The sequence below is a fragment of the Bacillus rossius genome, chromosome 3, assembly GCF_032445375.1.
Source record: "Bacillus rossius redtenbacheri isolate Brsri chromosome 3, Brsri_v3, whole genome shotgun sequence".
Classification (NCBI taxonomy): domain Eukaryota; kingdom Metazoa; phylum Arthropoda; class Insecta; order Phasmatodea; family Bacillidae; genus Bacillus; species Bacillus rossius.
The window spans coordinates 5479075-5497374 of NC_086332.1; the positions used below are offsets into that span (position 1 = coordinate 5479075).

The 18300-nt window shown below is 39.0% G+C and overlaps 1 protein-coding gene across 3 annotated transcripts in view; it reads right to left on the minus strand.

Moving 5' to 3' along the window:
- Positions 1-18300, minus strand: part of LOC134530127 (regulator of G-protein signaling 7) — a 274032-nt gene that overhangs the window by 11281 nt on the left and 244451 nt on the right. Inside the window, exons 13-15 of one of the 3 annotated variants that reach the window (XM_063364739.1) lie at positions 12090-12326; positions 7744-7794; positions 827-1240 (exon numbers count right to left, since the gene is read on the minus strand). In XM_063364739.1, coding sequence (XP_063220809.1) covers positions 827-1240; positions 7744-7794; positions 12090-12326 — 702 coding nt within the window. Of the gene's footprint in view, positions 1-779; positions 1241-7743; positions 7795-12089; positions 12327-18300 lie in introns of all 3 variants that reach the window. The other 2 variants (XM_063364741.1, XM_063364740.1) reach the window with 2 other exon arrangements.

Here is an 18300-nt window from a genome sequence, read left to right on the forward strand (position 1 = left end):
AATTCTTTGTGAATAAACGTGGTTCTCACAACACAGTTTTTGTGTTCACTCATTTTCAATCCCTTGTCATCCTTCCAACACAGTCACAGTCTCTTCTCCTTCTGTGTAACATATTTCCCCACTTTCCCCAGCCCCCTACCCCTTGCCACTTCAAAATGTTTCGCCAGCCTTTCCACTTAAAACTATGTATAAATTTTCCAGAAGTAACTCCTTGGTAACTACTACAATAGGTAGTGTTTATTTGAAATCTATCTGACATGCATGATGGGTGTCCTGGTTGGTCAAGTCGGGTTCGGGGAATTCTGAAAAGTACATTGCATTTAAAAACTTTTCAATATTTTAAAATAAAGTAGTTTTTTTTAAAAAAATAAGTTTGATCGACCCTCAAAAAAAAATTTAAAAATATAGTTAATGAATGCAACAAATGAAAGGATTAAATTTTGATGTCCTAAAAATTATTTTTAGAATTTAAAACATTGTTTTAATGACATGGTACATTACAGCTAATCAAGGTGATATTAGAATAATCCCTGTCAGCAACTGCAGCAGACCTAAACCTTATCTCTTTTACACCTGTTGTCACTCTCAATATTTCTGTGCAACTCCTTGAATGATGAAAACAATTAGCAGGAATTGAAAAGTGATCTAATTAGCTGGAATACACCAAATCAATGTTCGTGGAATCATGCGCATGCACAAAGAGAGTTTTTGTGACAGTAGAAGAAAAGAAAGTAAATAAACATAACGAGTAAATAAACAAACTGTGCATTGACCCTAACCATCCGGGCGGCAAGAGCTGAGGAACACCGATCGACGGTGTACTCACTCGTCCTCCCAGGGACACACGTCGCTGCTCTTGTGGCCCGGGGGGTCGGCCCCCCAGGCGCCGGGGGAGGGCTCCTCCTCCGTCCTGGTCTGGCGCAGGGGCCCCGGGGCGAGCGACCACTTGCGGCCCGCCCCGCGCCCGGGGGCGTCCCCCGCCGGCGGCACGCACGACGCCGTCGAGTACTTCCTGACGGTCTGCATGCGCGCCACCACCCTCTCTTCGGAGGGGGCCTCCACGGACGCCTTGCGCAGCTGGTCGGACACGCCCGCCACCGCGGCGCTCGCGTCGCACTGCGAGCCCCCGGAGTTCCTGCGCGAGGGGCCCGCCCCGGGCTCGCCGCCGGCGTCCCAGGGACACACGTCGTCCTTCCTCTCCGCCGGCGGCTCCTCCTGCGAGACGTTCCTCACCGGCTCCCTGCGACACGGGCACCGACACACACCGTCATCGCGATTCCGGAACTACTTCACGTGATAGTCATCGGTAGAGACCGGAAAAATTTGCGGATCCATTTCACGATATGTCTAGAATCCAAGCAACTGTACGTTTATATTGCTTCTGTGATTGGCTTACAGTTTATCTGAAGGACTTTTAGCCGACGGGAAAACCTTCAACCGAAAATGTACGTATCGGATAGCAAGCGTCCCGGTTGACAAGTGTCACGAGTCAATAGCCGATGAGCAAGTGGCATTTGCCCTGAGTGTGTAGAGGGTTGTGGAGTCCGTCCTAGAGGTCGTCGAAAGCGCGAATTTTTTTCCAGCCTCTAGTAATCAGTAACTTCATATTCACCACAACAGAAGTTTTGCAATGTCTATGCGCACACTTGCTAAACCAGTGAATAATTTAGCAGTAATCAATGAATAATTTCCATTTTTCGAGTATAACAATTTCTATTGCTTCTGGAAACTGGTAAAACACATGCAATGTACCTATTGCAAAACCATCACAAAGTCACTTACAAATGCACACTTCCAACAATTTTTAAAATTGTAGCATGATTATCATTTAAATAGTGCAGTTTTAGGCTACATATTTTACTCATTTAATCATAATGTTTTAAATAAACTAAAAAAAACCAGATGTGTTTCCTTATCAATCATTAAATCACTTCAATACACTGTACACCTCCATTTAATCCCTACTGTTCCTTAGAAAAGTGTGTTGCAAAGGATAGATTCATAATGAGCAAGAATACAGAAAATATACAAAAAAAAAGATAGAAACCTCACATGCAAAGAATTATTAATAATAAAATATGATGCTTCAAAACAATTTTATAAAGATTAATTATTAAAAAATTACTGAGTCAAGGGAGGTTCAAGTAAAGTTCACCTCTCGGCTGAGAGGAAAGTACTTGACATTTTACAGAGCCCAGTAAGATGTAAAGAGAGAAAAGGTTTGCTGCAACTTCACCATTAAAATTTAGGCCATTGAGTGTACATACACCAGTAATGGTTTGCTGCTACGCGGCGTTTAATGGTTATCTGTGCGGTAACCTACTGAAGGCATTTGTGCACTGTCAGTGGTTCTTTCGCAAGATTTCAGCAGAGTTAGGAAGATTTAAATTTGTCGTACTTATTTTTTTTTGCTACTGAGAAAAGGCCTGAATCTTATGGACTTTACTATTCACAGACCCAAATCAGGTTGTTTAGATTTTTTAATGACTTTAGGCAATATTTAAGTTCATTGAGTATTGTGCTTTTTGTAGTGATAGGCGACTGCAGTCGTAAGATATTAGTTTGGGGAATTTCTAGAAATGTCTGATAAAGTTACGAGACGACTGGGAAAATGTGATACCCTGGCAAGCAGTTGTAGTTTTATGGTTTTCGATCTGAATAAGAATTTTGTTGATTTAACTTGTAGATTTTGGTTGCCAGTGGCAATATTTGTTTGGTCTTTTTTAGTAAAAAAAAGTTTATGATGCAAACTGCAAGCTCATGAGAGACGGCTAGGAATTGGCAGTTGATGTGGTTTAGCAACTGCATTACTCCTAGCTGTGGGGGGGGGGGGGGTGAGTTTGTTGCGCCTCCGAGCAAGTAGGGGGAGGGGTTGCATCATGACGAAAGCCATCATTTCAAAGCAATATTCTACTCTTCCACTTCTAGATTTTTTGACATAAGACAATTTAAATTTAAACCTTATTTGTTTGTGGGGGGGGGGGGGGGGTGCCTTTTGCACCCGGGCATGGACACGGTTGGTTCCCAGACCTCTATGTGCTGTCTGGAAGCACACTTATATGGGCCTTCCTAGATGAATACGGCGTTAGACGTAACGAACTGGAATTATCATGATAGTGTGCTGTTCTACAGGTATCCTGCACATGTAAGACTTGACGTCAGCCGGGGCTTCGCCCCACGAGCCTGATCATCCTCCGTTCCCTTTCCCAACACCTTCCCTACCCGGCATTTGTGTCGTAACGTACGTAGCCGTGTGCGATTCAAACTGCGCGCCACAAACTACAGCAAGAGGGCGCTTAGATGCAGTGCGCCGCACCCCTAAGTATGCTAATGAATATTGTAACCCTTTTTCTTTCATTATTTTGCCCCAGTGTCTTGTTGCAGTTTAATCATGTGTTTCTTCAATTTAAATGTTACATTAATTATAAAACTATAGACGTTGCCCGGGCGGACCCGAATAGGCACGGACTTGGACGAGGGTAGAAATGTTTTATAATAATTCTCAATAACTACGTAAACATTAATGTATTTTAAATTGCCAGTAATTTTTATATATTTATTAATGTAATCTATTATTTACTTAACTTTCGCCGGGGCACGGAATCGCAGAATGTTGTAACGGTAATTGTGTTCGGCGCGAAGGGCGCCATGTTGCCACCTGCAAACCATGATCTCATCCCAGTCTCCTTCTACAGCCGGCCGAGAGCGGACGTCTCTGTCGACACCCCGAGGACATCACCGTTGAGTCACTGAGTAATAATTCCATAGTTTAATTTATTCGAATCTCTTTCTTTCATCCTCGGGGCCTCTCTCGGTCGGAGAGACTGTTTAAATATTTAATATTAACTCCTCGGAGTTTTTAGTATCATCATCGTAATACGTAACGACTTGGGGCGGTCACGTGCGTGGTTCGCCTCTTCACCTAAGCCGATTCGTGCCTCGGGCGTTTTCTCAGTTGTACCAGTGAAGGAACGTGTACGGAAATAAATCGTGAGTAAAATAAACCAATTAACTGTGTTACGTGTCTTTGTGTTCGGGGGACCACGTGGGACCCCAACCTGGTCGGCGGCGTGTGGGACGCCCTGAGAACCCACTGCGTATTAGAAGCGTGCCCGACGCTGAGAGCGGGCTTAGGTAGGGTCGAGAGCGGCGCATTTAATATCTAGAGGGCCAAATATCTCGCCGCACACGGGCCACGTAACGCCCTGGGATAGAGTCTCTCGCCGGGTCCACGTGCCCACTCACGTGGTGGCGCCCACTATTTAGTACCGACAATTTCTCCATAACACCGAACGCCCTCAGACTTGAAACGTGCTCACCAAGGAAATGTCGTCGGGAATGTACACTGGAAGTCGGACGACGTCTGTTCCTCAAAGTCTAGCCGCTGATGTTTTATCAAGAACCCACACGAACTCCCTAATTTTGTTATAGTCCCAACAGACCTATGCTAATCGCAGTAGCCCATTATCTTCCGGGCTCCCGCGTGCTGCAATCGGTGTGGAACCTCTCCACATGCACACAGAAGTCACTTCCATGTCCGCCGACAATGGACCAATGGACTATTTTCTCCCAAGCAGGCCTACCTTCGAACCTTCTCACCTTCCAACGCTACGAGGAACAGCATAGAGGACACACCTATACACCTATGTAACTACTATCCTATCTGGAAGGAGGAAATTTTGTGTTAAATACGGTAATGATGCTGGCAATAAAATTCATAAATAATAAAATATCTAACATAAGGAATGAAATTAAAGATCAACAGAAATTAAGCATTTACAGAACCAGATTACATACAATAATAAATAGAGATTAAGTTATTGAAAAATAAAATAAATAATATAATGAAAATACACTTAATACTGTGAATTTTTCCAGAACTCACAGACTTGTTATAATGTGGCTTATACCTCTAAATTAGTTAGAATACATACCTACATGTTATTTTCCAACCCTGAGTCGTGTACATTTATGCCAATAATACTTTTCTAATCAAACTGTAGAAGACACAGCACTTATCACAGCTTCATAGACAGTTCAGACTACATATTTCCCCAAAAAGTGGTTTCATATTAAAGAACCTGTAAAATTTTTATTTAACTATTATTTGAATCATTAAGTATGGATTCCTACAAGAGTTTTTTAAATACTGGTACTGAGTAAATAAATTAAGTTTTTTTTTAGTTTAATTTAATTTTTGAATTACAAGCCATATATTTACACCTTTTGAGTAAACATTTAAAAGTGGCTGGAATACTAAAACCTTACATATTTCTTGAAACCGCTTGCATATCTGTGCGTTGGTTAGTTTTCACATGTATGATTCATTTTGTAAAAGTATATCAGTTCCTAAGCTTCATGTGTTCATGTGTTCATGTGTTCTCCAGTTTATTCACACATGCAGGTTACCATCACTGACATGTACATGATCAAAGGAAAGAGAAGTTTAAAATTCTTCCACCATGCAATGCACAGAAAAGAGTTGCATAAATCTGTTGAAAAGCTAGAGAAACAAAGGAACGGTTTGTCAAAATGCAGAAATACTCTGCTACATCATCCTGCTTACAACACCCGCCACACAGTAGCTGTCAACATGGCAATGGCTGGGGGTACAAACATCACGTTTGGCCGTAACAGACGATGTCTTAGGGCCTTGCAAGTCCTACCTTTACAAGATCATAAATAAAAAAATACTTATTTGAGAAATTTGTTTCTTAAATACTATGTGGTTCATCATACTCATCACCACTGTCAGATGTTTCCCTTTCAGAAACATTACCATTGTTTAAACTATGTTTCTTTCATAGCATTACAATGGACTGCAAAACATATCGTTTAAGTACACAAACAAGCCTTGCAACTCCTACACATGCACGTTGATAACTGTGTGTCTGGGCACCACCAGTGTGGTCACTGGGCACACAGACCCTTTAGAGACTCCATGACGTCGCTTGTGTGGGGCTGAGGCTCCAAATGGCCTACTTTTATCCTCCTCAAACCTTATCGACCTGGGCAGCTGTGAGACATTCTCCAGGCGTCCCACAAGTCTCGACTCCTCTGTAGGCATACACGTGGTCGAGCGAACAGAGTAATCAGAATTCTCGGTGATATAGTTGATTCACGTACGCATATACACGATGACAGCAACTACAATAACTTTACGTAATAATACTGTAAAATATGCCAACGGCAATCCAACCGGCTTAAGTGAGGGCCAGGTCTAGAATTTAAGCCTCATATATTTATTTCTAACGTCCACGAATGAAAAATTAAGTGAAGCAGTCTACCACCCGGAGTAGGCCTCGAAGATAAAATAAAAGGTTTAAATATTAATTTACGACAGCAGATGCTACTGGATCAGATAATGCTAACGTAAATGTCCTCTAGGTGCCATGGCTGTGGTCGAGAGAGATGGAGCAATGGTCAGTGTGTCATGGCGACAGGAAGCCTCGGAACTACCGTCGGATCACGAACCAGTTCTTGAGAGAACTAACAACGATGCAAAAAACCCTTCCAGCTCTTAATATTAAGTCACATGTAAATATTCTGCATTATTTACGTATTTACCATTTTTAGTTCAAATCCGAAAGAGGGTGCGTTCCGAAGGGGTTGCGCATGGCGCTGCTCCGTCCTCACATCTAAAGGGAAATATACACACTTGGGCGGTTGAAATGAAAAATGGTAAAATGGCAATTATTTAATTACGTAGTTAGGCATTAAGGGTACATGGCACAGGTTCTGTTGCTGTGACGTGTAGATAGAGCCGTGGGGTTCGGAGGCGAGGAGAGGGACGTCGCCATGGACAATGTCAGCACAGACCAAACAACTTGTGAGTTCGGCTCCACAGTTGGTGGGAAGGGTGTCGCTCAGATCGGACTGGCATAACCAAACAGTAGGCAGATTCCCGTGGGGCAAAAAATAGTGCAGATTCTGAACTGTCCGGTTTCACATCAACTGTTCTAATATCATTTATCATCATACAGACACCAACATGAGTATATCTATACACATATCGTTCGTTAAGTAGGTACTAAAAGGTCAACATTTTTTCAATAGGTCTAGCACTCAAGGAGTCTTTTTCAAGGCCGTGCCCCACTGATAAGTATTTCCTTCCCCTACTTCCCCTCCCACCCCGCTTACCACTCATGCTCCTCGCTCATGCTGATGGCTCGAAAGGCGTTTGGGCTACACTATAAAACTTTCATACCCCTTCAGAAAAAAAAGTAATTTTGTCAAATGGATACAAACTTAAGTTACACACTATTTAGTTTGCTCACCACTCTTAAATAGTACAAATGGTGGTCATTTACAAAAATTACTGCTTCATATACCATAACTATAACTCTTCATGAAAAATAGTCTTAGTTTTGCTAGTTTCACTGTATGAGATATGTTTACACACTTACTACTTGGTAGCTGGATTTTAAATGCCAATATATTAATTAATTAATGTTAAAAATAAAAGTTAATCAAAACTTATGACTTAACTCGTTCCTACATTCGCAAAAGTTGAGTATCCAACATTTATCGTGACTCAGGCAAACTGTACAGTCTAACAAACACCAACATGACGCAGTTACAAACAGACAGCAAAACACAGAGGAAAAGAGCTCAACAGTTACAAACAACACAGAGGAACCGACAAAGAGAGAACCAGAGGAAAGAGAGAAAAAAAAGGCTGCAAAACAAGTCATGATAAAAATGCAAGAAACGAGCGACACCAATTTTTGAGTACACACTTACTGACTAGGCCATAGCACGGACGCAGGCTCAGAATCGCACGCGAGGTCCCCCCTAAAAAAATGGACGAAAATGCCACACTACATTCCTGGTAACAGCATCACAGACCATGTTACACTCAGCACGGAGACAAGGACATGTCACACACTGCATCATCAACTGGCAGTTGCTGTTGAAAACTTAAGTCTCATTTGAGGTAGCCATGCTAAGCACAAAACAATAACACATGCCGGAAACTAAAAAGTTAGTGAAACTCAGCACACGTTAAACACGCATGACATTGCCAGGGAAAGCTGCTGCCATACGATGATCGCAAACAGAAGCGGAGGGCACTCAATTAGGAATGTACATACAAACCGTAAAAATATACAGTTCCATAAAGTTATTGAGCATTCTGGTTTTCTACTCAGTTGCATTTCTTTCTAAATTAAAATTCCTACACAACCTACTACAAACACTACATTGAAACACACAAATTCCACTGTCTAAACTTCTAATGCACTATATGAATTCAACTACAGTTAATCATCTAGCAACTCTGATTATATATAAAAAAAAAAACAGGCAGTTACTGGTTATGTAACAACCTAAGTACCTAAGGTTACATGTTTCTTTCCTTTGGCAGATATAAAAGAATGCAGGTGGAAACCAAAATTTTATTACTTACATTCATGCGTGTAGGTACTTCATAACAGGAGAAATATTATTTTAAAGTCTAAATGTTCTTATTGAGTAAATTGTTTTGAGTCTATACCTGTACAAATTATTAGACCTTTTGTAAAGAAAATATAATTTTATTCTACAGGTTCCCATGTTCTGAGAAACATGATATCATGCAGATACTGCCATTGTGTACACGGAAGCAGGAGGCAATTACAGGGGGACTTAATATGGGAAGAAAATTTGCCAGGTTGTTTGGCTTCACTGTCGCTAGCATGTCGTTGGTGAGCAAACAATACCACCTGACATTTTTAACAAAATTTACTTTTTGGTCCCAATGGATTCTAGCTGATGTTTTTCATCCACCGATACAATTTTTATGGTAAAAATCATAGAGATAGCACCACCATTGCACAAAACTGGAATCGTCTAAAAACACAAAGCAGACCTGCTAACTGCAGTAAGCCCCTTGCTTTGTAGTAAAAAAAAAGTATAAAAAATGTTTTAAATTAAAAACAGCATTATATTAAATACATACTATACATTCTTGAAAATAAGCAGTTTATTTTCTTAACCACCTGTAAAATTATTGAAATGTTAATTAGGTGGTATTGTTTGCTAAGCGACGATATGCTCCATTTGGACTCTTCCCTTAGCTTTGAAGGTAGTTGTTGGTGCCAGATTGGCCTAACTGGAGGTACTCGCAAACATTCACAGAACCATACACGTAGTGTAATGTATCGCACAACTCTCGAATCACTCGATAAACTGTGCCACAGAGAAATTAGATGTATGTATTGCAGAGTCCCGCAGGCTTGCTTCTCCCAGCCTGTGTTAATACACATGTTATTTTAACATGTAAAATTACCGAGGATTATTTCCCCGGCCGCGGAGGCCTCGGTCGCCGCCAGAATTTTCTGGCTCCCCGCTCAATATATTAGAGTAAACCCAATTCCTAAAGAATTAAAAATTATCGGATTTTAGGTGTTGTATGTACACCACAAACATGCAATTAAATTTATAATTTACAACCAAAAACACTATTAACAGTTAGTAGTGATTGTTATATATGACAAATATACATTTACACACAACGTTTTATTTATTTTTCAGTTATTGAAAGCCCAGATTGCAGTGAATAACTTATGTTCAAATTTTCATTTTGTAAGTAGATATTTTAACAAAAAAATTATGTAGCTCTTTCCAGGATAAAGAAACCAAAATAATTGTTTTTATTGTTAACTTATACAAACATAGGCTTACACAGTATTATTTATTTGTATTTATGTATTTAATAATTTCTTTTTATGTTTCAGAAATATTTTATAGAATTTTTAAAATATTCAAGCATTTTCATTCAATATAATACAAATAAAATGAGATAAATGTTAATCTAGAAAATTTCCCACTGAAAGTTTAGATTATAAATCATTTTATGATCATCAAGTATATATTGCATGAGATATCTTATGCAGTGCATTAAATTATAAAATTTGAATATATTAATATTTTACTTTATGATAATCCTTGACTTACAAAATAGTTATGTTTTCAAATCACTTTCCTTGTACCTAAGTTTGTACAGAACCAAATTATTACATACATACTTGAAACAGTAAACATGAAGAAAATAAAGAAAATATTACTATTAACGAGGCAATTATATGTACGTATATATTTATTCTAAAACAGTAATAGTCGAACATTAAAATGATAGCTCATAACTCATAAGTGTAGATATAAGAAATTATAAAAAAATGAATGCAATCATGACCACAATTTTGCAAAAAAAAATGTTGGTCCTGACAAGAATAAACTCTGTTTAAAAGAATATTTAATATTGTTTGGTAGTGAAAGGTTAATTTTTTAATAGGCACCTGTGTTCTTAATAAAATTATGCACATGACATGCAAATTTGAATAAAGATTATTGTCAAAATAAGCAAAATATTGTGTTACAGCATCACAACTTATGACTAATGGTCTTTATAGAGCAAACAATATAAGACTTTAAGGCGGAATTAGAATAACCTGTCGCCTCTGTTCGTCTGTCACTTTTCCATCCCTCAAAGCCAAGAGTTATTTCCATCATGACTTCATCCATCCGTAAAAATATTTTCCCAAAAAAAATGCTACCAACAATCAGTGTTTTTCTCTCAGAAAATTATTTTGATGTTGTTTACTATGTATGTCATTTTTTTTATAACGTATTGTATTAGCATATCTTCGGAAAAATTGAGAGTCGTGATTGAACTGTTTGGAAATGAGTTTTAAGAACTGCAATGTTTTATAAAAAAACATCTGAACGACCAAATACAAAAACCACAGGCCTGTATTCTTGTTACAATTGACTTTCGCAGCTAATCCATCAAAATTAAAAACATAAGACATGAAATTTTCTGTGCTGACTACGTTTTTAATTTTTTGACATCGCCTGATTTTGGCTTATTTTAACTGTGCTTGTGATTATATTTCTTGCCTTTTATCGAGGTTTATGACATACAATGTAATCAGCAATGGTGATTTCTAAAACTACTATTCCCTATCGTAAGAACCATTAAAAAAACATTGGTTTACATGGAACCGAACGATAAAGACAATTGTGCTTGTTTTCCGTGTGTTTGCATATTTATTTTTCTTGCCTGTTTCTGTGGTTTCTTATGACATACAGTGTAATCAGCAATATTGTATGTCCGAAACTAAATATTTGAACTTAAAGCATGTTATTACTTTATTTATTTGTACTATTTTTATAACAATCTTTGGAGCTCTCTCATGGTTAATGTTTTAAGATAAAATAAAAATTTTGTTTCAGAAAATAATGTTCTGCAAAAATCAAGTACAAAAATTACAGTTGCACTAAAATCTAACTCTTTTTTTAAGAACTAACTACTTGAGGCAGTTTACAGAATTAAGAGTTCAGGCTATTGCAGCCAATTCCTAATGAACTATCTTTGCCTTGAACCCTGAAGATGCCTGCTGCCACTTTGACGCGGTTCCATCTAGAAAGGCAGAACTCCCAGAAGTTTGGGCGAGAGTCAAAAGAAAGGCGACCAGCAGGGTGTACACAAGGAAAAAAAAAAATTTTTCGTACCAACTTAGGCGAGAAAAAAAGTACTAGATTTGAAAAAAAAAAGTACTAAATTATTATTTGTTATGGTTTTTAACAATTTCGGAAGTTGTTATGACATTGCAATGCTCTAACTTAAAATATCACACCACACACAGATACATTCCATAGTTTTTAAAAAATAATCACGCTTAATAATAAAACATATAGGAGTTACTGTAATATCAGGGGCGTAGCCGGGGGGGGGGGGGGGGGTGTTTAGGGCACCAAAATTTTTAATTAATTTCTTATTCATCACTCAAACAAATTTCATATCAAAATTAATAAAATTTTTACCATTACAATATTTAAATTGAAGTACCGAAAACTGCTAAAATACCACTATTTTACACCTTAAAATCCAAATTTTCCCGGGGGAGGACCCCCGGACCCCACGCTTTATTACGGGGGGGGGGGGGGGGGGGCATGCTTCTTAACACCCCCCATACGCAAATCCTGGCTATGCCACTGTGTAGTATAATTACATTAAAGAAAAAAAAATGGTACTATATCCGAGCGTAAGTGTACTAGATCTGGTAGGAAAGTACTAACTGCCCCGAGGACAGCGCCGGGGCCCTCACCTGTAGGGGATGTCGCTGAGGTTGGACTGGCTGTGCGAGTGGGGCACCTTGCCGCCGGGGGCCGGCGCCCCGGACGCCACCAGCTCGTGCACGGAGCCCGACAGGCTGCGGTCGCTGCCACGCCGCCGCCCCATCGTCCCCCCCCCACCGCCCGGGCCCTGCTGCAGCGCCAGGCCGCCCGGGCTGGGCGCGGTCGTCGTCGACTTCTTCTTGGCCGGCCCGCCGAAGTTGAAGAACCTGGCCCGGTCGGAACAACGCGTCTCAACGACACGGACTTCGACTCCGAGCCGCAGGCGGGCCTTTCGGTGTTCATCGATGACGCGCAGGGACACCTGTATTTTGTGTCGAGGTATTTCACAAAACACACTGTAGCTTTTTCTGAGAGTCACGGCTAGAGACCTGAAAAATTCGCGGATTCATTTCGTGAAATGCTAAAATTCAAATAATTGTACCTTGGTGCTGCTTCTGCCATTGGTTCACTGTTAATATGGATGACTGAGGGCCAATAAGAGACCCTCAATTGTAGAAGTGTCGAATCACAGGCCGCCCAGTCGAGACGTCTCACAAGTCAGCAGCCAATGAACAGTTGGCATTTGCCCGAGTGTGTAGAGGATTGTGGAGTCTATCCTGGAGGTCACAGAACCAGCGACTTTTTCCGGTCTCTAGTCATGGCAAATCGTGAGGGTGCAGCAGTACGGTGACCACATTCTCATTGGCCCCGTCAAGAGCGGGACGACACCTCTCCACGACCTCAGCCGATAACCACAGGAGAAAAGCTACAGTGTTTTGTGAAATACCTTGACACGAAATGTATTCGCGAAATACAGGTGTCCCTAGTGATGTGTTAACATCTAACCTTAATAACAAGCGAGTTCATGTGTTCTCATGTCGCAAATAAACGTATACTAATATGCATTTACTTGCATCATTTCGTTCCTTGCTTGGTTCATAAACCCAGCCATAAAAAAAACTACATGACAACGCATCTCCCTGTTCAATGAATATTACCTTTTCAAGTACCTACTTTCTCCACCCGTCATTAGAATTTGCTGCCTGATTAGTAAACTTTGATTGCCACCAACAACGTACGTGTAGATGGAGGCACAAAACAGAAATGGCTCCGATAAAAGCTAAAAAGACTTGAAAATCCAACTATACCCCTGCTTTGGACCTGATTTTCAACATAGAATTTTATTAAAATTCTTTGCATCCTATTAAAATTCTCTAAACAGTTAATACTATAAAGTTTCCATACATTTTAAATGAATATCAACTATAACAAGGTATTAAAGGATAGTTGTTCTATTATAAAATTTAGTTTTTTAATACCTATGTGAATTCATGGTTGTTCATCTTCTAATAAACATTGAAGTGGTCGGTGCGCTGTGATTGAACTTCGCGCCGCGCGGCGGGCTTTGGCACTCCTTCCCTTCCTCCTTTCCCCCCCTCCCTGCATCTAGTGCTGTTCTTGACTTCCCCTCTTGAGGTGTCCGCGCATGCGCGTGGCGCCCTCTGTTTTACTTAAAACTGCGTGTATTGCCTTGAAGGCTCTTCTTGTTCGTTAGCACTCAGGTAGATTGGTCGTGATAACCAGTCGGTGCTGGTATCGCACTGATTTAAGCATGTAGGTCAGATAGTTGATTGTAGAGAGAATGTGACAGCGGGGAGACTGCACGTAAGTGTTTGTAAGGTGGTGACCCTTACAGTCATGTAATTGGTAACTGGCAATAGCCTAACTCTAAATTGTTTATTCGGCCGTCACCTTCTAAATTCCATTTGGCATTTTTACCCTATTCGTATTTTTTGATTAATTGCTCTCTTTGCTACGTGTAGTCTGTCTGACATTTCTCCCCGTCATGTCTTCACTCTTCATTAGGACTTGTCTTTCGCTTTTACGTAATGTATGTAATGTGTTAATTTGTTACATTTGGTGGGTTTTCTTTTGATGTCATGCTTTAAAGTAAGTTTTATACTGCCTAGTGTAGGTTAGGCCACGGTCGCCTGCATGTCCATTTACGGGTTTTGTATTGTCTAATGAGGCATTAGTCTGTGCTAACGACATTCTTGGTCGCTGTGTGTTAACGTTAATTTAACTATAAAGTATTCTTTATTATCCAGTACTATCCAATACTATCTGTCTAAAGTAAATACTAAAGTTTTGTAACATAAAAATACGTTCACGTATTTTGACGTGACATTTGTACTAGCTTTTCTTGCTAATTAATCAGTATTAATTTATATGTGAAAGAATGGTGTAATTGTATGAGGATTTACATGAGGCTTTTGCCCATGATTAAACGAAATGAGTTAATTTAAATACTTGCTAATTTAACCTTTGCATCTATCCTTGGCTTAATTAATTGGAATACCCTTTTGAACACTGTTTACTCAGCTCATATTAATTTATTAAATTTTAAGGATTGTGTTACACGCGGTTGAAGGTTCTCGTGAAAGTACTTCACCTGTTGACACTTTCCTATGAAGCTCATGGAAGCCTTCAACATAAATAATTTAATTTAATTTTAAGTAAAAATAAATTATATAGGCCTACTTAGTATGAAATAATCACTCCAATGGACTGAGCTATGTATTTAATATTATTGTGATAATATAAACAAAGGATAAAATGTATTCATGTATATTTGCTTAAAGCACAATTTGTATAATCCAGTAATCTGTTATTAAATAAATGTTTTTCCAGAGACGAGTTTTTAACCTCATCAAAAATTACACCTTGAGATTTTTAAATGCTCATTTAACCACTGCGCTATCGGGACAATTGGGGTTTGGGACGGAGACTATGTATTGTAATATTATTATATTATAATTTATTGATGTATTATAATTGATAATTATCAACAATGTATTGCCAGTTTTCTTACTTATTTATAACTTGGGGTTACTTTTTTCTATGACTTTTTTTGTTATCAAATATATTCCAGAGTAGTTTCACTATCATTAAGTTTCATTTGGCACACAATACATTTGGTATGAACCCTAATTTTTACGAAAGTGACTATACACGAGTTTATGTTGCGACGCTGATTCATCATATTGCCATCCTGGGCAGTAAGCGTGGGCGAGGCCAGAAACCGAAGTTTCTACAACTCCTAAGTGCATACTAGTTCCGGTGCACCCCACACTGGTGAAGAATCATTTGAAATCGACGGCGGGGGTGCGTGTCTTGTGGGATAGGTTTGGCACACGGGCCTGTGTGTGCGCTGGTAAGGTTGTGTAATGCTATAAAAGTTACGTGTATATGTTGCGACACGTGGGTCCGCCATCTTTATGGCACATATCCGTTCCTCAAATCTGTTCCATTTTCACGAAATTACTCCTGCCAAATGTTGTATACCAAGAGTTAAAATGCTTACACATCAAAAAAATGGTTTAGCCATAACATTGAATGGTTTAACTTGTTTCTTGTCAACAGAAGTGTTAGAAAGTGTGTGTGTGTGTGTGCGCGCGTGTGATTGCAGATACACCTGCACACAATCATGTGTGTCCCTGTTTACATCTGTTGATTTTGACAGCTGTACCTTAAAAATTGTAATTCAAATTTGGGCCAGTGCACAAAAATCCAATAATCTGACTAAGCCATCTTTAGTCTATGGTGAAGTTGCATCACATTATATTAACATGGCACCTAGTTATTGGTCGCACATTATGTGTGTTTCATTCCTGAAATTTTTTTGAAAGTGGGAAACCATGTACAGTAAAACCTCTATCCGGCCCTTGTTGATCCGTATCTCCGGATAATCCGGATCAGAAAGAGTTGTATAGAGAGCACTAAGTTATGTAGGTTGCTGGGCTCATTTTCATCTTCCTCTTTGTGCGATGATTCGTCGCCCGCCCAAAAAATTAGACCCGAGAGAGAAAGAAGAACGAAAGAATAAGACAGAGAGTGTGCATATGCTTGTTTCAGATAATAGATATATGTATCCTATACAGTTAGCTGTGGATGCCTTGAATTTTTATATTTGCTTGCAGCACGCTCGCGTTCCTCCTTGTTCAACCAGCAGCGTAGAAAGCGCTGTTGAGACAGTTCTTTCAGTTCCTGCATAGATAGCGCTAGCTGTTACGAATGTCATATTTCGTTCACAGATTTGGCGTGTTCCAAATGGCAGAATTGTTTGAAGAAAAACTAACACGCACAGTTTTTTTCTTTATGGTGTGAGTATTTCAAAGGTAAGCAATATTAATTGTTAGTTAATCATTATTGAGTGATCAATAATTATTTATATCTATCCTGAGCAGTTATTTTTTAGTGTGTAATATATTTGTTAACCCATGTGTATTTAGAAAATTGTCTTCTTTCTCTCTTTCTATCTGCCATTTTACCACTTACGAAATACTTACGAGTCAAGGCTTGAACTGCCATTGAAGTTTCACCTCTATCACATGTATCAAGTAACATGTGCTTTTTGACGTGACAAAGTCTAATAAATCGATGGACGCCGGCTGCACGCACGAAAAAGTGTCCCGTAACGCACATTGTCCCGTTACGCTGTGTCCCGTTACGCTCATTGTATGCTTGCGCCGCATCTATCTCTCTTCCACTCGATTGGAACAACCATCGATTTGACTTTTTCGAGGCACATTAAACTTGAAACACTCCCATTCGTTTCCTACTTTTCCTATCATCGTCCTATCCTTAACAGAATAACACAGATTGGAAGAAGTTAAATAGCAAACATGTATGAAAGTTATAGTTCAAATAATCTCTTTGTTAAAGGGTAAATATGTAGTTTAGTGGTATTTGCGAAAATAAATGTTAAAAAACCGAAAATACTTTTATTATATGCTCATTCAATTCCTCTTTTCATTAAACCCGGCGGAGATAAGAAATTCCAAATACTTTAGGAGATATCGAATTTTTCAATTCTCATCAGAATACCTGTGCGTTCATGTGGCATTAAACTTTGTTTCTTGTTTAAATGTATGAATTTTTTTTTTTCGCGACGTAGGTGAACGACTACATCATTTTCTATTAATGGCAATGGAATTGTACCCGCCTCTAACTTAAGTGAGTTTTTAATGTTTCAAATTTTAATGTTTTATTTGTTATTTGGATATTGTTACGAAGGTAATAATAAAAAAAATTACGTGAGTTCCTACTGTTCATCCTTTGTCCCCGTTTGTTTGGTCAGGTCAGTTATATTATAAATACTTTAAAACTAAACAACCATTAAAATTAATTCACAATTATTTTTAATGTCCGCTTAGTTTGAAAGTATTTATAATGTAGCTGACCTGACCTAATCAACCATTTTAATTAATTAGGCATTCACAAACACACGGCAAAATAAAAAAAATGGTGGCAGTCGAATGATAAACACAGGTCTTGTATTGCAAAATAAGAAAGGCGATATCTCCTAAAGTATTTGGAATTTCTTATCTCCGCCGGGTTTAATGAAAAGAGGAAGTGAAAGAGCATAGAATAAAAGTATTTTCGTATTTTTAACATTATTTTCCAGAAATACCACTAAACTACATATTTACCTGTTGAAGTAATTTTATCAATTAAATTGTAGATTTCATTTCACTCCTTCTTTGTATCTATACAAAATAGTGATGATTCAATAAAAATGATTCAAATTTTATTCACAAAAGTATGCAATAATTTCATCAATGTTTTGTTAATGACGTCACGTTGAACTATCGTCCAAAAAAAACCGACTTTACGGACAACCAATTTTTTTTTTTTATATTTTAATTTCTAATTTATCCTGTAATGTTTAGAATGCCTTTTGGCCCAATCTCTGTTATCAGTGCAAGTGCTCCAGTGGCGTAGCTTAAGTGACTGGCGCCCCTGGCCAGACTTGGAAACGGCGCCCCCTCGCAGATTAAAACAGAAAGGGGGGGGGGGGGGGGTTCAGTAACCGCGAAACCGTCGTGGTGGCGGCCACTTCCCCTGCTCGGGTGCCCCTGGATATAACCCATATGTTGCGCACAATGCATTTAGTCCAATCGTAGTAATGTGAGCACTTTTTAATTCGATCTTCGTGTAAAATCAAAATCAGGTCCGATACCGAGGAGAGATACTATAATAATAGTGAATATAATCACTATTAGGTACTTATGTTGGTGTACACGTGCGAAATATTCTTAATACTGCTGCGGCATTGAAGTGTAACATTCAGGTTTCTCCTGATGTTTAAATTAATGATTTTGTGTGGATATAGAGCACCAGCAGATATGTTAACTGTGT